Source organism: Fukomys damarensis, unplaced genomic scaffold, assembly GCF_012274545.1.
Source record: "Fukomys damarensis isolate Sample0158 unplaced genomic scaffold, DMR_v1.0_HiC HiC_scaffold_17, whole genome shotgun sequence".
NCBI lineage: Eukaryota > Metazoa > Chordata > Mammalia > Rodentia > Bathyergidae > Fukomys > Fukomys damarensis.
In genome coordinates, this window is record NW_022900929.1 from 70,925,077 (window position 1) to 70,948,744 (window position 23,668).

The following is a 23,668-nucleotide window of genomic DNA, read 5'->3' on the forward strand; positions in this document are numbered from 1 at the left end:
CTCCCCTTTCTCCCTCCCCTCCCCGCCTTCCTTTCCTCCTTCTCCCTGTCTCCTCTCCCTCCTTCTCTCTTCAGTGCTGGGTATCAGACCCCAGGTACCCACACATACTGGGGAGGGGTTGTCACTGAGCTCCTAGCCCCAGCCCCAACTCAGGGAACTCATAGGAAAGACCCTTACGTGTGATCAGGCTCTTTGGTGTCACAGCCATATAATCCTCCCAGCAACCCCGAAGGGACCTTGTTTTCATTTCTCAGATAAAGTTCTTCGATGAGGAATACAGGGGTCAAGGTCACACAACCAGGGAGAGCAGGGCTCGGTGCGGCCTGGCTCTGCCTGGCTGCCTCTCGCCTTCCGACTGAACTTAATCTCATGTGTGAGGCCAAACACCAGATTTCAAAACCACATTTTCCCCACCTATGACACCATTGTACCTAGGAACATGGATGTGTGGAGGAGGCTTTTCTGTTTTCATCTTCTAATCGTTTGAAGTGAAAACGGCTCCTTTGTTACGTAGGTGCTGAGCGATGGTGGCTTTCATGTCCTGTCTGTGGACTACCGAGGTAGGGATTGACAACAGCGTGCAAAGGGTATTTGGTACTCACAAAGCTTTTGATGACCCCGCGTTGTGAAGGAAGTGATATTGTGATTGCCGTTTCTTCCTGTCAGGGTTCGGGGACTCTACAGGGAAGCCCACGGAGCAGGGGCTGGCAGTAGACGCTATCTGCATCTACGAGTGGACCAAAGCCAGAAGCGGCCGCACCCCTGTGTGCCTGTGGGGCCACTCTCTGGGCACAGGGTAAGGGCAGCTGAGGATGTGTCCTTCAGAGGGTGGCTGGGGCTTTAGAGTCCATTTCTCATATTTACTTGACTGTTAAATTTGCCTCCTTGACTATAAGCTTCACCTGCGTGCAAATTGTCTTGTTTTGCAGAGTTGCAACAGACGCTGCCAAGATCCTGGAAGAGAGAGGTAATAAATGCTCACGTGTTACAGTTTCCTGAGCTGGGAATATAGAGCAGTCAGGAGACTGTCCTGTAGCTTTGAAGGCACAGATACTTAAAGTATGTCACTGTTGGATCGTTTCTAGCAGAGCAACAGACTTTCTTTAGTCTCCTTCATTTAATATAAAATGACAGCTGCTTTTCCAGACTATGAAATTTAAAGAAATGAATAGTAAGGGTTAAAATTACCTTCAAAGGAGTCCTTTTGTGAAATTATATTCATTTTAATTATAGGACAGGGAAATAACACTTTATGAAATGATAGGCAGGACTTGCTTCCTGTAGCAGTATTACATAACCTTGGTGTTAGTATTTCTCAGAGTGACCTGAAAATAGCTTGCATTGGAATCTGTTGAGTGTGCTTATGTAAATCGCACGTTTCTTGGCTACTAGATGGTTGATGGATTTGAATCTCTGTGAATAGGGCCGGGTCATATCTTTTTCAAGATCTAAAATTAGAATTTACTCCAGATATGAACATGTTGCGTAAATAAAAACATTTGTTACCCTAATAACCGTCAACTTAAGAATTCCAAAGCCTAGTATCTGCTTTATTTAGTTTTTGTTTTATTATTTATTTACTTATGTATTTGTGGTACCGAGGAACGAACTCAGGACCCTACCCTTGCCAGCAGGCGTTTTTGCTTTTCTTTTTCTGGTAGCCCCTAGGGAGGGAGCCCAGGCCTCGTGCATACTTGGCAAGTGCTCCCGTGGAACTACACACTCAGCCCCGTTTGCTTTAATTTTGTGTCTAGTTATTTACATTTAAGGGCTAGCAAATGTTTATAGAAAATAACAGGGATAATTTAAAACTTCTTCTGGAAATAACTTACTCTTCTCCTGAAAGGCAATTATGGTAGGGTTAGATCACTTCAGTCTAAGCAAGGGATTGAGCTGATTTGAAGCTGGACTTTGGACTTTTCTTTTTTGAATCAGGGATCAGGACCTTGCGCTTGCAAGGCAGGTGGCCGCACCACTGAGCTAATTCCCTGGCCCTGGACTTTAGCCTTTTTAACCGACTCAAAGGCTGAGAAATGTTCTAGGGTCCTCCGCTTTGGCAGATTGTGAACTCTAATTTCCGTCCTTTCGGTTCTGAGCGAACACTAAAGATCCCGTCCTCTCCTCCCCTCCCCTCTCCTCCTCTCTGTCTCCTTCCCTTCCGTTCTTCCCTCCCTTTCCCAGCCTTCCTGTTCTCTTCTTTTCCCCTCCTCTCTTGTCCTTTTTCCTTCTCTCCCCATCCCCCTCTTTCTTTTTTTGTGGTAAGAAGATTGAACCCAGGGCCTCTGTACCGAGCTACACTCCCAGCTCTTTTTATTTTTTTCTTGAGTCTGACTCTAAATTGCCCAGGCTGGGCTCACAGTTGCTTGAGCCTCCAATGTACTGGGATTACAGGCATGTCAGGCTTGTGTTCAGTTTCTAATCCTGTCAACTGCCATCATTGCTTTCATTTTAACTGCTCTGAGGGAAAGGGCAGCTGAAACCGGCTGGGCTTTTAGTGACTGATGTCCTATATTTTTGTCATTATTTTCAAGGATGCCCAACGGATGCCATTGTGTTGGAAAGCCCATTCACCAACATCTGGGTTGCGACTATCAATTATCCCTTGTTACAGGTGAGTCTCTGGTTCTTCCTCACAAGGTATCAAAGAGAAGCCATTTGTATGCATTTCCCACCCACTGTCCACATGGGGCTGCGGGCTTGAAGGGGCTGTGGTTTCTGCACCACCCGGGATGGAGGGGAGGTGAGAGGGTTAGGGTGGGTGGTAAACCTTTCAGGAATCATGGCTTCTGTCAGCCAAAAGGGAGAAGTACTGTGAGCCATTGGCAACTAACACTCTCAGCAGAGTTGAGAGTCTACTGTACTAGACTTTTCAAATAACCAACTGTACGCTTTCTATTTTATTAATTTTTAGATTTACCTTTATTATTTCCTTTCCTATCACCTCTTACCTTTCTGGGTAAGATCTTTCTTGCTTGTATCTTTCTTTACATTTGTTCTGTTCCTTGACAATTTTTTGAGATGGTGCTTATTCATCACTTAATAATTTATATTCAGTATTTCTCCATTGTTAATTTATGCATCAGGATATATTCTACCTAAGCCACACTGCTACTGTGTTCCACAAGTTTTGAAATGTATTTTATCACTTGGTTCAAAATATTCTGTAATATTATCGATTTCTTCTTTACCCACATGGGCCATTTAGAAATGCATTTCAAAACTCCCATACATTTGGAAATTTTGTTATTATATTTGTTATTGATTTCTACCTTAATTCTATTGTGATCCAAAATATACATTAAAGTATTTCAGTCTTTTGAAATTTGTAGGTTTTGAATCATCCAAGTGGATAAATCATTTTTCATCATGAAACGACTCCTTTGCTTTTGTGATAGTGTTTTTTGACTTAAATTCAACATTACCCAGTATTAGTATGTCTTTATTTTGATTAATGTTTTTGATTGGTGTTTTTTTTTTCTATTCTTAGACTCTCAACCTTTTCAAAGGTGTATATTTACTACATATATCTCATAAGCACCATAGTTTGGAGTTTTAATTTCTTTTTGGGTGTGACAGACTTTGTCCATTAGTCGTAGTAGTCCATTTATAGTTATGATATAGCTAGGTTCAAATCTGCTTCCTTCTGTTCTGTTCCGTTTGGGCCATCTCTTCTGGGTCCCTTGGCCTCTACTTTCTTGCTCCTTTTGGAGGCACAGCTGTGTCTCAAGGAGAAAGATGGCTGAGTGTGGGGCTCACCTCTCTGGTCTTCCCTTCTCTCTGGGATCTAGACTTCTCCCTTCCTTGGTAGGTGTCTGACACCTTCATGAGAGGTTTTTTGTTTTTTTTTCTTTATGTAAACATTTTGTCCAGTTTTGTTAGTTATCTCTGGTAAAAGGTTTAGTCTGTAACAATACTTCTGTCATTAGAAGAGGCAAATCTCTCCCCCAAGTTTTGAGAGACGGGGTCTCACTATATTGCCCAGGCTGGAGTACAGTGGCTATTCACAGGCGCGATCCCACTACTGATCAGCACGGGAGTTTTGACCTGCTCCGTTTCCCACCTGGGCCGGTTCACCCCTCCTTAGGCAACCTGGTGGTCCCCCGCTCCCGGGAGGTCACCATATTGATGCCGAACTTAGTGCGGACACCCGATTGGCATAGCGCACTGCAGCCCAGAACTCCTGGACTCAAGCGATCCTCCCACCTCAGCCTCCCGAGTGGCTGGGACTACAGGCGTGCACCACCACGCCTGAGATTTTGCCTTAGAATCTATTTTGTCACTCAGAGTGACATGGGTAATGAGCATGGCGATAGAGCCGGACAAGTTTGGGTTTAAATCCAGCCTCTGCCACCAACCTTATAATGTCCTTTGTAAGTTGTTTACCTTCTCTGAGTTTTCCCATTTCTTTTTAATAATGGGGCTGATAATACCTAATACACAGGGTAAGGTAATGTATGAAAAGTTTCCTGATGCTCATAGGAACCCAGCAAATGGTCTTTCCCTTCTAACACTTTTTATTTTTTAGATTTTTTTTTTTTCCTTTTTTTGGTACTGGGGATCGAACTCGGGACCTTGTGCTTGCAAGGCAGGCGCAGAACCACTGAGCTAAATCCCCAATCCTCTTCTTCCAGTCTTGGTGTTACAGAGTAGACTAATAACTAGTAGGGGAAGAAGACCCAGAGTGGTTAACTAAAGGATAGAAGGAATTAAGAAAAGTCTTAATTCCTTGCGTGTAGGTGTGGTCAGTGAAGGTCTGACAGAGAGATAGGATCTAAGCTCTTTTTTTGAAAGCAAGGGAAAATAATTAGCAAACAGAGGAGCAGAGAGATGTGAAGCAAGACAGGGTGGAGAGTTGTATTACAAAACACCTGAGAGTCAATGTAGGGCGTCCATGGACACTTCTCACACTTGTGACCCTCTCACAGTGATGGAGACATCACTGATTCTAGCTAGAGATGAGGGAAATGCAGGCTTAGAGCCTTGTGGAACTGTCACATGCCTTATAAGAAGGGGACAGGCTAACTCCAGGCAGCAGCTAGAGGGGAGCATCCTTGGAATGAAAGATGGTGGTCAGATGCGAGTGGGCTCGCAGTCAAGTTAGCAGTTGATTTTAGTAGACAGTGTGGCATTCCCGAAGCTTTATAGTAGCAGATTTTACATGGCTGGTGCTTTAAGAGCATTTATCTGGTAGCATGGAAGACAGAGGAAAGCAGGAAGACCAATTAGGAGCCAGTTGCCATGGTCTGGGCCAGAGGGGATGCTGTGGCCTTCTGGTCTCCAAGGGCGGCCCTGGCTGGTGGGAATGAGCCATCAAGTGGACCGGAGTCTGCTTTCTTCTTCCTCCTCCAGAATTTGACATGAATTGCTGAAGGGCTTCTCTTACTGGGGTTTCCTCCAAGGAGTACTGATTCTAGGAGGGAGGAAATCAGAAAGGAAAGCAAAGAAAAAAATAAACCATGCCCTCAGCATGAAGAAGGGGGAGAGGAACGAAGACAGGAGTGTATTTAGCTCTCAGCCTGCACCTGTTTGCAAATTATCTGCTGCGGGAAAATAAGAAAGCTCAGGTCACACAGATCCCAGGAAACGGCTGCCAGCCTCCCTCGTTGTATCCACTTGGTTACCGAGGGGCATGAATTGCTTTTTTAAGCCAGATAAAAATATTGCTTATAAACATAATTATATTTAGAAAGTCACTCTTCTCTGCAGCTCATCTTGGTGGATGGTAACAAAAGACATTATAGCCACGGGGCAAGTGTTAATGATTTCTTTCTGTTTTAAGAAAAAAATGATGAGGCTGACATGTTTGTCAGCCCCGGGCCTATCAGTTCTGCACCCATTTCCTTTGCTTGGTGTTGTGCCTTTTACGACATCACAGTGCCCTTCACCCCACCCTGTCAAGTACAATGAAGGTATATGTACAGTTCTCTGCTGGTTGGTCCTCCTTGCAAATCTCTTATAAGATACAAAATCTGAAGCTCAGGCACACTGAGATGAAACTGACAGGATGGCTAGAAGTATACACCAGGGATCCTCACTTAATAGTTCCATCCCCTTTTTAGCAAATATTTATCGAATGCCTATCACGTTCCCTAACATTTTCTAGGTTTTGGGGATATCACAGAGAAAAAGATATTTCTGGGTCTCCTCTTATGAAACAGACAGAAATACACAAGAAAATACCCAATAGGGCCGCAAAAGCAATAAAGTAATCTGATCAAGAGTGGCTGAGTGGCAGAGGCCAAGGTTTAATAGGGAAAAAAAATCTCTGAATAAATTTCCTCTCTGCTGAGATTTGCATCATAAGAAGCCAGCTCTGTGGCAAAATTCAGAGATCTGGAGAAAAGCAAAGATGAGGGCCCTGCAGTGAGGTCAAGCTTGGAATGTTCTGGAAGCAGAGGCAACAAAGCCAGAAGGTGGACAGGAAGAGGCTTAGTGGTAAGGATGAGGTGGCCACTGGTTCTGCAGAGGCTCCAAGGCCACGGTGACACCTTTGATGTCATCTAAGTGCCTTTCGACGGTGCTGAGCAGACTGATGAGGTCTGGTTTGCAGGTTGAAGTAATCACTTATTATGGAGTAAAAGGGCGGAGATGGGAGCCACGTGGGGTTGGCAGCGTCCAAAGGGATGAAGGTGTCTTGGGCGGGGTCAGGGTGCAGCTGGAAATGAGAGCAGGTGTGGGGCACAGTGAGAAGGTGGGGGGCAAAGGAGAAAGGGGCTCACTGCTTGGTGTTTCTGTCCTTTATAGCTCCTTTCAGTTGAAATGAGGTTTTTAGGGTGTGTGAACGAATTTATTCAAAATATCCAAAAAGCAGATGGGGATAGCCTCGTATTTACTGGACTTTGCTGTTACAGAAGAAATTCAGCATGTGTAGCGTGGTAAATATTATATTTGGAGCCCTGTGGTCATTGTCAAAACCTAAAATGTCTTTTAAAGCATTATTATATTAAATCACATTCAGTAGTTTAATTATGTTCCAGTTTTCTCAAACCAGCTATCTAGGTATTGCATACTTCTACCAGAATTTCTGACACATCAGAAATTTTCCCTACTAGTTGATTATGTTTATAGTAGAAACAAATCTTAGGTTTTACATGTCGCGGGTTCTTTATGAGCAGAGAGTGGTAAGGGTCTATGATGTACCTTGTGTGTTAAAATAAAAGCCAAGTGTTACCTGGGATTCTCTAGGAGGGTAGAAAAATGTGTGACTCATTTTTTTGTTTCTTGCTGGATTTTTTTTTTCTAAATTCCCCCAAAATAGCACATTGCATTGTAAAATCATAAAAACTTAGGAAAGTTTTTTATATTTAGAAAATCACTTGCTAGCATGGTTCACAGTGAGAGACAAGTGGAACAGCTGTAAGATATTAATGTTTTTCTTTTTCTTCTTTAAAAATAGATTTTCCGGAAGTTTCCAAGATATTTACAGACACTTGTGGATTCCCTAAAAGAAGACAGAATAGTCTTTGCTAATGATGAAAAGTAAGCTAATGATGAAGGATGTCTGTTACTGTATAGGAATCTAAGGTTAACTACCTTGTGACTTACTAGATGCTAAGTCAGAATCACTAGAATAGGGATACGAGGATATCATTTTGGCATACTCAGATGGGCAGTAGGTTTCAGAATACAGCTCATACAGATGTTCAGTGTTTCTATTTTTCTTACATCTAATTTGATGCCTTCATCAATTCAGTCTTCTCTCTGAAGTCATAGAGTTCTCTTTACGGCTTATGGTCGAGTTCAGTAATCTGTAAGGGATCGCTGAATTCTCAGCCAAATTCCCTATGTAACCCAGACCCACTTAATACCCAGCCGGCTAACCTGTCCAGTGACCAGCATTTAGCAAGTTGGCCTCTCACAGGTGCAGATTTTAAAAATGCTTCCAAATAGGCAGTTGTCATAACACAATGAGGAAATCCAACACCGTCAGCAGCAACAATGAGTCACTGTGGCAGGGATGGCCAGGTATTGAAGTTTAGAAAGACAAGGAAGTACTGTTTGAGAAAGTCACTGGATAGAGATGTCATTCTTCATTCATTCTTTTTGAATTACCAAACTGGGAGGCTGACCCGAAGCTAAGGAAACCTAGTAATTGCACATCCATGCAAGGGGGGAAAAATCAATTGCTACAAAAAGGTCTTGTTGGTTCTGGGGTAATTTTTATTTGGGGATTTTGAGTTATTTTGTTTTTCAGCCTTTTTGAATGCAGAACCTTTGGACTGAGCTAAATTACTAGTCCTTTTTTTAATTTCTTATTTTGAGACAGGGTTACTCTAAGTCATGGAGTTGCCCAGGCTGGGCTCAAACTTGCAATACCTTGGCCTTAGCCTCCCAGAGTGCTGGGATTACAGGCCTGTGCCACTAGGCCTGGCCTTCTGTAGGCTTTCAATTAAAATATTTCAGGTTTTACATAAAAGGAGAAGTCAGGAAAAATTCAGGGCTTATTTTGTAAAAAATAAAGTACACTGTGCAAATTCTGTTTTGTGTTCTCTGAAATTTCCAAATACCACATAAAATTAAATCAATTAAATACCTGCTTACAGTATGCACAAATAGAGGGAAACTGGACTGGAAAAGAAATTACTACATGAAGTTGTCTATATATGAAACTGTCATATTCCTTGGAACAAGAGAAAGAGATTTGTGCTTTGGGCAAACCTCATGTTTTGCTAATGCTGCCAGTTAAATGTCAGGGTACAATTCTGAAACTGAATGCTTGTCTCCCCTTTGTCCCTAGTGTTAAGTTCCTGTCTTCTCCCCTTCTAATCTTACATGGAGAGGATGACAGAACAGTGCCTTTAGAAGATGCAAAAAAGGTAAACTAAAAGTTCAGGGCCGATGGAAACACACTATACTTACTGTACCCTTTTTTGTTTTCATCCAGCTAAGTCTTGATTAGAGCATAAAAGATTGCAGAGGACTCCGGGGCTAGGTACCATCTATCGCTGACTCTCCCAGACAGCCTCTCTCTGGGACCTAGAGCTGTTACTTTGTTCCTCCCTGACCCGGGGGTGAATGAGGATGCCTGACAGAGATACCTTAACACGTAGGCAGCCAGGGGCTCGTACCTCTAGTAGGCAGAGGAGCCCTGAGCCCTTCGCTCACCTCACTTTTATTCACCCACACACGGGCACAGCAGTCAAAGTAACGCGAGACTCACCTGCTTTGCAATATCCATCAGTGCATTCTCTGGTAAACAACTTAACCTCAGCTGTCTTAACTTTTCCCTAATACGCAGTCACCCTTGAGGGCAGCCTTTCTCATTTGTGATCACCGAGGAGGCCAATTAGGTCCCAATTCTTCTCTGGTTCACAACAGAAGCTCCCTGATATTATAAAGGATCCTCCATACCCCTAAGTAGCCTGGTTTACACAGAGAGTATCAGTTGGCCACTGAGTCCAGGGGAGTGTTTTGGGGTACTCAGCCACTTGTCTGGGGCTGTCCTGGTGGAGAGACGATCTGTTTTGGGAACCTCCACGGAGTCTGTACTGGAACAGCCCTACAAATGTGGACGGTTTTTCCCCTTTAGGCAAACCTTACTAGCGTGGCCCACAGCATCTCTTGTCCCTTTGCAGCCAGGTACTGGCAGTGGAAGGACAAGGATCTGTCCATATTCTGTAGTAATTTGAGTGTCCTGTCCTGCAGCTGGACAGCCAGCCACTAGGGGGCGTGGAGAGTCTCATGTCTCTGATTTAATGAGAAAAGCTCTCCAAGTTGATTGTTTCCGTATCTTTTGGGAAAATTATAGGAGACCTAGAGCTTTGAATTGCCAGACTTGAGTCCCTGCCTTTCCATCTCTTACAGCTCTTTGAAATTGCACACGCTGCCTACAGGAATAAAGAGAGGGTCGAGATGGTTATCTTTCCTCCTGGCTTCCATCACAACTATCTTTGTAAAAGCCCCATGTTTGTGAAAGTCGTGAGGTAAGAGCTGCTTTGCTACATGTAAAGGCAATTTGGGCTGCTTTGGTTTACTGAGATGGAGAGCAGGAGGAGGTGTGAGCTGATCTGAGTTTGTATTTTGCAGAGATTTCCTGAGCAAGCAGTGGGCATGAGGTTGGAGAGCAGCGTGAATCTTTAGCTGAGGACCTGCGAAGTAGACTTTCTGCAAAATTGAATGAGGCTGCTTAGAGGAGCGAAAGCCTGCATGCTTCCATAAGTCACTTGTCAAAATAAGGAAAGCATGGATGCTGGGTGGTATGGAATGTGGAGAATCAGAACTTGGTAAATTTTGGATCCTATTAAAATATATCGTCAGCAAATGTTCTGGGAATAAGTTGATTGCTATGGCTTTGTGTCTGTGTCTGCCCCCAAGTTTACATGCCGAGACCTATTCACAAATGGGATGGTTTTAGGATGTTGAGCTTTCGGGAGATGTGAGGCTGCGAAACAGGCCTTTAAGGAAATTCCCTCTTCCCGGTGAGGACACAGTGAGAAGGCTCGCCCACAAATCAGTACTGGCTTTTAACAGACACCAAATCTGCCAGGCCCCTGAACTTGGACTTTCCATCTCCAGAACTGTGGGAAATAAAATTTCTATTGCTTATATGTTAGCCAATTTGTGATCCTTGGTTATAGAAGCTTGAATGGACGAAGACAGTGGCCTTTGGTTTGACCTTAGACAGCAGTGTGAGGATGTAATTAAAGAATTTCTATTTTAGTTTAGTTCATTTAAATGTCATTAAAAAGTTCCAGGCAGTTTTCTAGCTTTCTGATTAGTTTTGGGGAGAATCCTAGCAGGCTACTGATCTCTTATCAAGTAGTAAGCTCTGGCACTCATGCAGTCCTTGGAAATTGACATTTTATTTTTTTCCCTAAATATAGTCATGTACTTTCCTATTCCGAGATACTTAACTAATATTAGCTAATGAAACACAAAACAAAATTAATGTTGTAAAAATGTTCAAGTTCAATAAGAAGCTATATTTTCTAGGGACAGCTTACAACTCAATTCCTTTGGCCACACCGACCCCATTGCTAGATTCATTGGACAGGGAAATCTTTAGATCCGAAGGCTCCATGTTCCAGATGTCCCGGGCGTATTCCTTAATGGTCCGGTCGCTGGAGAATTTCCCTGAGGCAGCTATGTTTTTGAGCACCATCCTGTTCCAGGCTTTGGGATTCTGTAAACAACATATGCAGAAACAGCCAAGGGCCGGAGAGCTTGTTGACAAACATCAGAGCAAGCCCATTTCAAAGGGAAACAACAGAACTCCAGTGAGTTATAAATACAACCCCCCCACAGTTGATGGACAGAGGCGGGCTGCCTGAGTCTCATATTTAGAGTAAAAGGAGTATTTTTCATTTTGAGCGAAAGCATGGATATACATTTTCTAACTGGTAATTCCTGCTGTGGTTACAGTTTTTTTTTGTTTTTGTTTTTGTTTTTTTTTGCATGAACGAGGTATCTCCCATGTTTTATGGTGGGTGAAGCATTCCCTTTTTACTATGTAAGAGGAGGACAAGTATCCATGTAACACAGCGTGCCATGTGGAGAGAGAGACTTAACCTGTTGCTCCCACAGCTTCAGAACACTGCCCTCGAATGATCGCTGTGAGTGCAGTGAAAGCAGGCAGTACCGCAAAGGGCTGCACTGACCCATTTAGCTGTTTTTGTTCTCTTGAAAGGTACACGGCCCAGGAGGCTGCTACTGAGTCCAAAGACTCCAGTGGGGTTTCAAAAGAGGGTGAATTACAGCTGTATCCTTAAAAATACAATCTCAGAATTTTACCTAAAAGAAGATTATAAAAAGACATTTCATTTATAGCCTGATACTTTTGTCAGGAGTGCTATTAGGTGTGGTGGCGCACACCAACAATCCCAGCGTTTGGGAGCCTGAGGCAGGAGGATCTCCAGGAGTTCAAGGCCGGACTACCTAGGGAGACCCTGTCCCAGAACACCCAAAAACAAAAACAAAACAACCCCTCCCCTCCCCAAACTCTGACAGTTTCCTGGATACTATTCGAAGTTGTTTACCAGTGCATACAAGCATTTAAAACAAAGACTAAAACTATCATCATATCGAAGGTACTATAAAACAGAGCCTGAAATTACATTTAGTCAGGATTTTGCAAGCTTCTTGTGATAACAAATAAGAGCTTCCCTCTATTCCTCTATTCCAGCTCTGCAGGTCATGTTTAGTAAGCCTCAAAGAGACAATTATTGTGAAGAGTAGGAATGCAGTTTGCAGAAATGAGCAAGCAGGGCTGAGTCAAATGCTGGGCCTCTAGCTGGGCATTCCCTGGGCCTGGGCCACAGTTCACAGAGGAGATGCGCTGTGTGGGCTGACAGTTAAATTTGTCCTTGTCCTTGTTCATATTTTCCTTTCCTGCTCTGTTTTCTTTGCGGTTCTCGAGGTGGCCCTTCTCTTTCCTCTGACTTTGAGTTCATGTGTTCTCAGTGTACGGTGCCCAAGGCTCCTCCACCTGTCTGAGGCTTTATATCCTGAGCTGCAGGATGCACCTCCTGCATGGTAGGTGCTTAAGAAATAATGAATCGTGTGATTTTCTTTTTTAACCTGGATTTGAAAAAATTTCTAATTGCTATGGAAATCTCATACCCCAGCCTCTGCTTAAATGTGGGGAAGTCATGTTTTGATCTAAGTAGCCTGGAAAGTTGCCTCACTTCTTTCTCTTTGTGGTCCTGGGGTTGGGGCCTTGCACTTGCTAGCACGCGCAAAGCTACACCTGCAGCCCATCCTGCCCACCTTTCAGTAGTGAGGGGGTCCCTACTATTTAGATTTTTTAAAAAAAGAATTTGATTAGCTAGAGTAAACTGAGTTCTTTCACAAATCTCCATCAGTTACTCACCATGTACAGCTGGCTGACTTTTTCTTGACATTTGATATAGGCTTCATAATCTGCAAAGACTTTAAACCTGTATTTTTGTGATTAGAAGGAAAAAGCAAAAGAGCAAAAAGCTCCATTAACAGATGCATGCTACAATTCCACTGAAAATTCTCTCTTGCTTAATGTCAGGCATGACTAGTTTACCAAAAACTCCTATTTCTGCTCATAAAAATGTTCCTCAGCCCTCTACTTTTTTATGGTTCTTCCCACATGTAAAAAATGTCATCATATGGATGTACTTGAAAGTCGAGCGTATCAGTGGAAAGAGAAAAAGAACACCAGTTTTGAGGGGTTCCTTCTTTTTTCCCCCCTTTTAAAAAATGACTGGTACACATTTGTGACACATAATTACATCTGTCTTGGGGCATTAGCATGTATACATTTACATCTTCATCAGTTTAACTCCTCCCTTCCCCCTTTCCCATCTCCATGTCTACCTCCCTGTTTCCTACCCTCTCTCTCTTTTCTTTTGCTCTTTAAATTATTTTTATTTTGGGTTTCTTGTGTCAGAGAAACCAGGCAATACTTAACCTTCTGTGTCTGATTTATTTTATTTACCATTATGGTCTCAAGATTTATGTATTTTCTTGAGAGCTTCAGTCTTAAACCTGATAGCCGTGTTGATGGACACTAACTCTTTCCCCCAAGATCAGGTTTGCTGATCAGATCACAGATCTATAGTAATCTAGTGGGTGGATTATCGTTGGTTTAAAATGCTTTTGTCCTCTTATCACAGCCCAAATCATACCAGTTTCTCATGGGAACTCACCTGTCATGGTAAAATAGCATGTTGATAATGTCTTTGAAAAGGTCAGGTTGCTTGGGAGAAAAGAAGCCATTGTCAATTTGATCAATGACCAGCTTCAGCTCTGGAATCGCCTCATAATATTCTTTTGCCTTGTACCTGCACGGAAGGGTGGGTGAGGACCTATAGGCTGTACTAGTGCATATGATTAATAACGTATTAAATGTTCCATCAGCTATAAAAGTGCATTCAGAAATACTAGCATTTATGGAAGCTAGCAATTTCAACATGGCTATAAATAACTTTTAATAGACCTTGAAGTGTATTTTCTCCCTTAAATTGGATTCATTCCACGTATCCATAAACACTGAGAATAGTAGATAATGAAAACTAGTCACACACAATAGTCTAATTTGCTAGGATACAGCCAGATTCATTTCGAAGCAGACTTCACAGTTCTAAATAAGCACTGTGTTTAGGAAACCAGTTTGCGTTTGGACCCATTGATTCTTAAACTTTGTTGCTGTGGGGGGAAATTTATTTCTAAGGGCCAGGAATTACATTTTATATCCTCTGAATTTTGTGATCTCTGGAGCTCCTTTGGGCATTACTCTTCATTTCGCGCTTAAACTCACATTAATAAATCTAACTAGTTATTAAAGGAAAACAAATGTTTCTGAGTGCATCTCTATATCCCTCTTCATTCTCTCCCACCTTCTGGTCTAGCTTTTTGGGATCTTAAAAAGACCACTAAATATTGGTTTAAATGATAGGTCCTGGTTCATCTTTTGCTCAAAGCAAATCACAGATACAGAGAACGGATTGAGGTTGCAATGGCTCAACGAGTGGCAATTTAACAAACAGCAGCTCTGCGCACCTGCGCCCAAGCTCCTGTGACTTTTACTTGCCGGGCTTGCTAGGACTATTCTGTACCAGGCAGCTTCCCTGACTCCTGCGGGAAACATCCTGCTGCCACATCTCCTACGGTGCGGCAGCAGTGGGATGCCTGCGTGGCAGGAGTCCTCCGAGTCCACACACCCTCCTGGGGGTCACCTGCCCGACTCACCCTTTCCCATCCAAGGCAGCCACATCATCTACCCTCATGCCAAAGATGAACAAGTTCTCTTCCCCGGCTTCCTCTGCCATTTCCACGTTGGCCCCATCCATGGTCCCGATGGTCAGGGCTCCATTCAGCATGAACTTCATGTTGCCTGTGCCCGAGGCTTCAGTGCCTGCCGTGGAGATCTGCTCCGACAGATCTGTGGCTGGAATGACTGCGAGAAAGTCGCATTAATATTACTGATGCGGTCGCCCTCGATCCTCTTGTGCTGTCTGAGCGTTTATACAGCTGGCCTGTTGTGATCGTTAGCATGGGCACATCAAGATAAATATTCAAATGGGTGCAGAAGGATGGGGCTGATTGTCCTTAACACAAGCAGTCGCTTTTGTCCAGCTATGATGTGCTGCATAGTTGCCTGATATGCTATTCTTTTTCGGCCTATAAACTTTCAAGAGTGTCTACTGATTCAGGGTCATAAATGTCACCACTGCATTTCTCTTCTTCCATTGCTGCTTTCCAATTTTTGTTATGGTTCTGTTTTTACTGCCTGTGCTTTATAAAATATATTGCAACTTCTCTTTCTTGGACCATAAAATTCAGAGGTCTTTCCTGACTCTTGCAAACCAAGGATGCTGGATTGCTACATTCCTAGCCCTTTGACTCGCTCTAGAGCTTCTTTGACTCCCTCCCGCCCTTCCACTTCCCCTGCAGGGGAATATGGCCACCAGTTGAGGAGTGCCATGTCTTTCTGACTGCAAAGGTCAGGTCCAACTCTCTGCTTTGAGAGTTTATTTGTGGATTATATTCATGCTTTTGTGCAGTCTCTCTCTCTGGACCTGGCTCTTTTCCCTTTAGGCAGAGCGTTCTTAAACAGTAACCTCAGTGGACCCCACCACAAAAAAGATCCTGTTCTGTCTCTTCATTTCTGGAAGTAGGTGAATTCTCAGCTGGCATTTGCATGTGGAAGGTACTTTGCCAGAACGTGATGCAGATAAGTAAAGGTCCCAGCAGCAGAGAGAAGGGCATGGCTCCCTGCCAGCCTGTCCCCACGTGGGAACTCTGGTCTGTGGCACAGCTAAGCCTCGTGCTTTGGCAGCCCTTGTTCCCTGTTGCTTCATGAGCAAATAGCAGCCCTTCCACACAGAGACCAGAGGAACATCTGCAGTTTGGAGAAATGCTGCTCTCTTGCAAAACTGGAGCTGGAAACTGAAGACCTTTCCTCCCTTTTGTAGATCCCCACCAGCACCAAAGAGAGCGGGGCAGTCTCGCTAGGAGAAAAATGCACTTGCAAATGAACGTGTGGGGTGTGATCCCAACACGGTCAATACTTAGATTAAAAATTTATTACACTAAAAGACACATTGCCATCAGTGCCCCTCAAAATACTGCCCTTGTTTCAAACTCATTTATTCCATCATCCTTGTCACTTCCTGAAGCAGTTCTAAAGTCCTTTTTTTGCATCTTTAGTTGTGCGGTCACGGCTGCCTAAGCTTTCACGGTTACGGTGACTTGGAGAAGAGCCAGAGGTCACGTGGTCCTAGATCCAGTGAGTCAGCTGATGTCGCCACACTGTAATGGTTTTAGAAGCCTGCCTTTCTATTAGATGACTCTTGGTAGCAGCATTCACTGTATTTTTGATAAAACCTTGTACAGACATGAAAGAGGACTTCCAGAACTGCTTCGGAAAGTGGCAAGGATGATGGGAAAAGTGTGTTTGAAGCCAGGGGGAGTACTCTGAGTGGAATTGATGGCAATATGTCTTTTACTGTAGTAAGTTTATTACATTTAAACATCGACTGTATATTTTGATCATACATCATAATCCCATGACATGGCTCTAAAGATGCCAATCTTATTGTCACCTGGGTCATCTTAAAAGCTCCTGCCTCGTTTTTCCCAAGAGGGACAGCTTCTATCCTCAACACTAGCTCCCCAAGGTTGTCAGCAGCCTGTTTGCCATACTCTACAATCCCTAGAACTGGCCTGTCCACTCCATGGTTTGCAATGAGGGCAGTACCTTTCTCAGCAAGGGACACTCTGTAGTTCTCCAAGAAGATGACTTTCAACTTGCTGCCAACGACAGGATCATTGTTCACCACCTCCGCCACGGAGGTGATCAGCTTTATGATCATTTTGGCCATGTGATATCCTGGGGCAGCCTTGGGGAAGAACGGCAAACACATTGACGGGAACCACCGTCGATGAAGCCAAGAAATGACAAGAGATCACAGCCCTCCAGTCCCTGTGGAATACAGTCAACTCACTTTGCCACCGATTATTACTGTCCTCGGCACAAATAATTTCTTAGGGTCTTTCTTAATGCCTGAAAGAGACAGGGAAGTGGACGGATGTGGGCGGGGCTGGCGAGACGGAGCGTGACCACCGCCCCCACCTCTGTGGTGCTGATTGGTGGCTAGGCGCTGACTCACGGTTATACATGGTGATCACATGTAGGCAGTTCAAGAGCTGCCGCTTGTACTCGTGAATCCTCTTCACCTGGACGTCAAACATGGAGGACGGGTTGATCTTCACTTTGTACTCCTTCTCCAGGTACTGAGAGAACTTCAGCTTATTCTCCTGTGGAGACAGTGCACGGTGCCAGGGCCCTTCTAACCTCGAAGCTCTGGGAGGTCTGGTTTGAGAAAGTGGAGTAGAAACGCTCAAAGCGACTGCTGCGGAGGGGTCCGCCCTCGTGGCCTCACCTGCTTCACATTGGCCATTTCCCGTAGGAAGACGTCATCCCCCAGGAAGCTGTGCAGCTTTGTCAGCTCGCTCAAGTCCTTCACGTAGTCTTCCCCAATTTTCTTTCAATTTAAAGCAAGACATGACTTTAATTCAGGGGCAGTAATCATGCCCACTGGAGCAGTTTCTGTTGGCAGTAGAGTTCCTGTACTACAATAGATCGCCCACAGAACAGTCTCTTCACAGAACAGCCTAGAAAGCCTACATGGGAGAACACTTTTGCTAGCATCACAAACATGGTCTCAGTGATAGTAAGGTATTAAAATCAGGAAATATGCTTAAGAGGGTGATGGAGAACCCTGGTTCCATTAATTATCTATTTGAACTGCGGTGTCTCCATTTAGTAAGAGGGCTACCATCTTCCAGCTGTGTGTCCTGTGGATACTGTTATGACTGGCTGCATAATTTGCAGAGGGCCCTCATTCAAAAGTGAAGAATTTCAAGATGTCTACAGCAGAGAAAGAATTAAAGTGGCTTGTGTGACAGTGCCAGCCACACACTGTGAAGCCAGCCTTGTTGCAGGACAGATTTGCAAACCTGAAGTGCGCTCACGTGACTTTCATTCCACCAGATCTCCCACCCCGTTACCTCTGCAATGAGCTCCGCCAGCCCTGGGTTGCAGAGTAAAAGCCAGCGCCTTGGAGTGATCCCATTGGTTTTATTCTGAAACTTGTCTGGTTCTAGCTCACTGAAGTCCTTGAATCTGGAGACGGAAGAGATGAATTACTAAAGTTGGCCCCAAAGCACACTGGATTAAGTTCAAGAAGTCAAGTGTAGGCTTAGAAAGATTCCAAAAAGGTGGAAGGCGGGGGTGAAAGCAGCTATGGCTGTCATTCTAAATAGAAATTCATTTGCAATTCAAACAATTACAAGAAAAGTTCCAAATCTAGTCACCTCCATCTGACTTCCTGGCGCTGACATACATACCAGGTTTTCTAGCAGAACAGTGATGTTTTTTTCTCTTAAGTCTAGAATATGTATGGTTCAGAGAGGAAGCTTTCTTTGCTTTTTTAAAGAAGATTCTCTGTATGGAAGAAATTTTTTTCTGTGCTAGGAATCAAATCCAGGCATCCTATGTGCTAGGCAAGTGCTTTGCCACTGAGCTACACCCTTGGCCTACTTTTAAACATTTTAACAGGGCCTTTCCTCATCCTGAAAGGCAGATTAGCATTCATTAAAGGATGTGCATTAGTGGGGGAGGCTCACACGCTGTTCTTCACGATGTCTGAGTGGATCTTAGCCACACCATTCACGGCGTGGCAGCCCACGATGCAGAGATGGGCCATGTTGATCTTTTTGACCCCTTCCTCTTCTATCAGAGACATCCTTCTCAGGCGGTCCAGATCTTTAGGAAACAAGGCCACGATTCTCTAGTCAAACAACAAGAAAGACCTTGCTGGTTACTCAGGCTTAAAGTAACATTGGGAAGTTACTCCAGTTTCAGGTAACGTCTCGGAGGGGTGAATTCAAACTTCACTCCCACAGAGTGGATGGGTGAGACCTGCGGAGATGCCAGCCATCCGTGCCAGTTCTTTCAAGATGTGTTTAACAGAGCCCCACTCAGACTTGAGTACTTCTCACACTACCCATGATGGCAAGATGCATGGGAAGAGGGAACATGGTAACCACCCGACATCTTAACTCCTCATTCCTAAAAGGAGTTAGAATCTCTCCCATGGACTTACATCCAAATGCTTCTGATTTATTTCATAAATGATTTGCAAATGTCGAGGCAGCAGCTTCTCCACCAGATCCACTGGCCAGCGCTCCAGGGCTTCTGGGAGCACTGTGTGGTTGGTGTAGGCGAAGGTCTTCTGGGTGATTTCCCACGCCTGCAGGAAGGGAAGATTGGCTGCTTGCCCTGATGTGCACCGCACTTGCCAGGGCCAAACACCCCTCAGCTCCAGTCTGTCTGCCACAGGACAACTTGGTCAGAAACCCTAGGTCCACCCTGAGTTCCTGTACAGTCCAGAGAATGGGAATGTGTGTGCATGTGTTTTTTTTGTGGGGGGTGGAGTTGTAAAACTGATAAAATTCAGTACAGCTTTCTGGTAAATCTCCTGTACTATTCCATGTCTTTTATTTATTAACTATACAAAAGAATAAGGAATAAAAATGAACTACTCTCATCAGGCACAAAGTATGTTGAAAATGCTGACTTCCAGAGCTATGTGGATACTTTTAATTAGCTGTCTTCTGAGGCTAGAGAATTTAATTTCAATCTTCTTAGACTCAGAAATCCAGAACATGATATAATCCTTAATACAGCTCCTGATCTATCTTCCGGTATACACATATTTATTAGTTTTGAGTCTTATTCTTGTGAAACACTAGGGATGGAGGCTGGTCAGCATCAGGGCAAAATATGCCACTAACAGCTGGAAGTTAGCAACCTCTTGGAAACCTGAAAAGGAGCTTTTTTTGGCAGTCCCCCAGCCACAAATATTCTGGTTAATTAAAGGAAAGAAAAAGCCAAACTTTTCAGACCTTGGACCAGGGCAATTTTTCAATATCCACAAAAATCCTCATCAGCTCAGGAATGGCGAGTGCGGGGTGAGTGTCATTCAGCTGGATGGCCACCTGGGTGGGGAGAAGACACCCACGTCACAGATGGCACAGGATCTGGTTTCTTGTTCTCCCACATGCCTGTGGGAAGTGTTGAGCAAAAGGCCCAGCTCCTCTGAAACACTTGGGCTTGCTGTTCCTCCCCAAGTCTTCCAGCACTCAGAAAGAGGAGTAAATCTGATGGGAAATCCTGGCCCCTAGGTAAACCTGCCTCCCCACAGACTGTATACTTGCCTGGTCTGGAAAGGCATCAAACAAAGTTGCCCCATTGTCACCGGAGCCAAACTTGGAGGCTTTGAAACGTCGGATGACATCCTGCAAGGTTGCAGCCACCACAAAGTACTCCTGCTTCAGTCTCAGCTCCTTCCCTTCAAAAAACTTCAAACCAGAGAGACAGAATGAACATGGGTCCCACTGTGGGTGTGGCCAAAACATGATGGGTACTTCCGGCGCAGGGAACACAGAAGCCAAAGCCCATGGACACCGGTGGAGGGTGTGGTGTTGAACGCGGGAGCATTTGCCTTTGCGCTTTCCTGAAACCCCATTAAAATGACAGCAAAGGGATTTTAGAAAAGTATAAAGAAACGGTGAGGGAACAACAACTCTTTGAAGGTTAAAAAACAGACGGATGAGTGGTAATTGACCCAGGAGACCCAAGAAAGCCAAATCCTGGCCTGATGATGAAAAGATCCAAAAGCAGCTCAATTTGTATCAGGCCCCTGGGACTCAGGGACTGGCAGCACCATGTGCCTTTGAAAGTAGATGTGAGAGGGGTAAACAGTCACTTGAGAGCCCTAGACATCCTCTCCAATTCCCGCAGTTGAGCAGTCTCCTTTCCAAACTCAGGCTGACCTGGATTTGCATTCTCTGGAGAGGGTAACACAGGGGTCTCCAGAGTGGGGCACAGCAGGTACAGCCAAAGGTAGGGGCACCAGCCACCTCTATTAAACATTAAGCGAAAGCTTATGTATTGAGTGGAGAGACTCTAATCCGCCTTCTCCAAACTAGAGAACACAGCTAGCCAATATTAATTCTACCAGACGCAATTAATTACTAATACTAGTTAATCTGATCAAAACTACACTGTTCTTCTCAGCAACTCTGAAAAGTAGAAGGCAGTGAAAAATATCCAAGTGTTCTCGATCCAGGAAAACTACCAGTGTGAGGGAAGAAGGAAGTGTTTTCTAATCTGAGAGATTTTAAACAAAGTGACCTCACATGTGCCCCTTCCCAGGAGGTATAGCTGTACTACTAAAAAGAGGGGAGCAAACCAAGGACGAGAAAGATACAGAATCAGAAAACAATGACCTTGGACAGCAGATGAGCACAGGGTCCTCAGAACGATGGGAAAGGTGATCCCAAGGTGACAGGGAGACAGCAAATTCAAAGAGCAACTGTCTAGGAGAGATCCAGAAGAGACTGTTCAAAAAGATTGAGTTAATAGGATATCTGACATGTCTGAATGTATTGGAGGGAAGTATATACAACAGATATATGTCTGATAGATTAGCAGACAGTACCCATAAAAACAGACAAAGCACATAATTATTAAATCCAAAAAACCATCCATCCATCCAGCCAACCTAGCAGTCAACCAACCAACAAAGCAACAAATCAACTCTGTAAGGAAGGACAATGTAGTCATTGTACATAGATGGGGACACAACTGTGCACGCACCAGCTATCTTAGGGTTAATGCAGTCACAGTAACGTGAACACTGATTAAGGATCTAGTGAACATTACCATAGACTCATGTTGAGACAGCCGGGAAAGGGAGTCTGTGTTGGTGGTGTTGGAGGTGGAGTGTGCACGAGAATGTGAGGCAAATTCTCATCTTTAACACTGGGGAGTCCACCGGCGTGTAAAAATGGAGAAGTCACAAAGTAGCAGTCACTATTTCATTCAGAAATATGGAGGTAAGCACTAAGAAAATCAAGGAAAAGCAAAGGGATGCAGTTGCTTCTGAGAAGCGGGCCGTGGGCCACCATGTTTTTATAATAAGTCTCATGGAACTGCTTTTCCTTCACAGTATGATCCTCTATAAGTTCAATTAAAAGATGATTAAAAATTAAAAGTCACGAAGAGAAAACTACATAGATACTCCCAATGGAAATGTATAGGTGGTAGGATGAAGAATTTTTTAAAACTTTCTTGATACTACGTTTTATAGCTTACCTTTTGTGGCCCATGACATGTACCATTGCACAAATTAGAATGAAGTTATTATTATAAGACTAATTCACCTATAATGAATTTAAGCATGTTCACTGAGCCAGGGAAATTTTAAGGTCCTAGGAATAAAACGATTAAACACAATCCTTAAAGAAGTTACTAGTGGGGAGTTCGGGAGGTATAAACCAGCCTTTAAATACAGTATGAAGAGTTTCTTTTCTCTTTAACTTAAGGTATAGACACAGTATTTTGGGAACCTGGTTAGCCTGGAAATTCCTTATTTGAGCCCTGAAGGGAGCAGGAATTTGTCAGATAACCAGAGAGGGCCTGGGTATTCCCAGAAGGCGAGGAAGCCAGGGCAGGCATGGAGGTGGAAGGGACAGGGCCAGCAGCCCTACAGAGGGGCCCTCACTGTCCCTGAGAGATGAGTCAGGACCTGTGACCACACCAGTGAGGAGCCTGTCCATGATCAAGAGCTTCCACTGGTTTTAAGTAGGGCACGAATACCTCACTGGGAGCAGAGGGAAAATAAGAGCAAGACTCTGGAAGGAGCAAGGCCACAGTCTAGACTAGGGCTAGGCCAGGCTGAGAAGAGAGAGTGAACTGTTCTTGCAATTACAGAAATGATTTTATCAACCCATTCTCAAAAACAAAATCAAACCCGATCCTAAGAGCTACTTGTACCCTAGAAGTAGCTTCATAGATGTAGTCAGTTACTGCAGAAAATTATTTCTGAGTCAAACCAGGTTTGGTTCTCACTGAAGATAGGAGGACGGATTCCAAGCCCTTCCAGCCGCACAGTTCTGCCGACTGGCCACTCTGGGCAGTGCTAGTAGCATGCTTACTTTAACTACAGATAGAAAACTTCTGGCTTTTGGATTAGAGATTTCTCTAAAATGTACTGAAATCACATCTTCCTAAAAGGATCAATAATATATCCCATTAAATTGTGAAAATGCTGCAGCAAATCCACATAATTCTTTTCTGTTCTTAGAGAATATGGCTTAACACCAGTGGCCACCTGGTCTTAAGGATCATTTTTGTCCTTGATCATGTTTTCTCCCACCTTCGTAAAGCAGAATACTAATTTGTTGCTCCTGACGTTACTTCAGAAAAGAATCATTATAGTGTTAAAATAATTTTACCCCAAAAGAGGCCTGAGTTAAACTAATAATATATATTTATTTGTTTTTGTTTTATGGTACCGGGGATCAAAGTCAGGACCTTATACTTGCGAGGCAGGCAGCAGCATCACTGAGCTAAATCCCCAGCCCTAATAATGTATATTTAAATCAATTAAGAATTAGGCTGGGGATTTAGCTCAGTGGTGCTGCCACCTGCCTTGCAATTGCAGGGTCCCAAGTTTGATCCTCTGTACCAAAAAGAAAAAAAAAAAAAAAAAAAAAAAAAAAAAAATTTTAGAACAAATGTTCCACATCACTGGTCATTCAAGAGATGCAGATGAAAACAACACTGAGATTCCACCTCACCCCACAAAGAATGGCTGCTATCAAGAAATCACACAATAACAAATGT

General features: G+C 43.9%; 2 protein-coding genes across 2 annotated transcripts in view; one reads left to right on the plus strand and one right to left on the minus strand.

The window, feature by feature from the left end:
- Abhd12b (abhydrolase domain containing 12B) overlaps positions 1-10,251 on the plus strand; it is a 20,168-nt gene extending 9,917 nt beyond the window's left edge. The window contains exons 6-13 of the mRNA XM_010632706.2: positions 515-560; positions 667-796; positions 930-967; positions 2,532-2,611; positions 7,397-7,479; positions 8,738-8,816; positions 9,805-9,923; positions 10,027-10,251. Coding sequence (XP_010631008.1) covers positions 515-560; positions 667-796; positions 930-967; positions 2,532-2,611; positions 7,397-7,479; positions 8,738-8,816; positions 9,805-9,923; positions 10,027-10,054 — 603 coding nt within the window. The 3' untranslated portion in view covers positions 10,055-10,251. The remainder of the gene's footprint in view (positions 1-514; positions 561-666; positions 797-929; positions 968-2,531; positions 2,612-7,396; positions 7,480-8,737; positions 8,817-9,804; positions 9,924-10,026) is intronic.
- A 644-nt stretch (positions 10,252-10,895) lies between these two features.
- Pygl (glycogen phosphorylase L) overlaps positions 10,896-23,668 on the minus strand; it is a 36,557-nt gene continuing 23,784 nt past the window's right edge. The window contains exons 8-20 of the mRNA XM_010632569.1: positions 20,194-20,337; positions 19,882-19,974; positions 19,080-19,226; positions 18,601-18,764; positions 17,983-18,097; positions 17,355-17,456; positions 17,082-17,229; positions 16,917-16,975; positions 16,670-16,811; positions 14,659-14,866; positions 13,617-13,751; positions 12,809-12,875; positions 10,896-11,122 (exon numbers count right to left, since the gene is read on the minus strand). Coding sequence (XP_010630871.1) covers positions 10,940-11,122; positions 12,809-12,875; positions 13,617-13,751; positions 14,659-14,866; positions 16,670-16,811; positions 16,917-16,975; positions 17,082-17,229; positions 17,355-17,456; positions 17,983-18,097; positions 18,601-18,764; positions 19,080-19,226; positions 19,882-19,974; positions 20,194-20,337 — 1,707 coding nt within the window. The 3' untranslated portion in view covers positions 10,896-10,939. The remainder of the gene's footprint in view (positions 11,123-12,808; positions 12,876-13,616; positions 13,752-14,658; positions 14,867-16,669; positions 16,812-16,916; positions 16,976-17,081; positions 17,230-17,354; positions 17,457-17,982; positions 18,098-18,600; positions 18,765-19,079; positions 19,227-19,881; positions 19,975-20,193; positions 20,338-23,668) is intronic.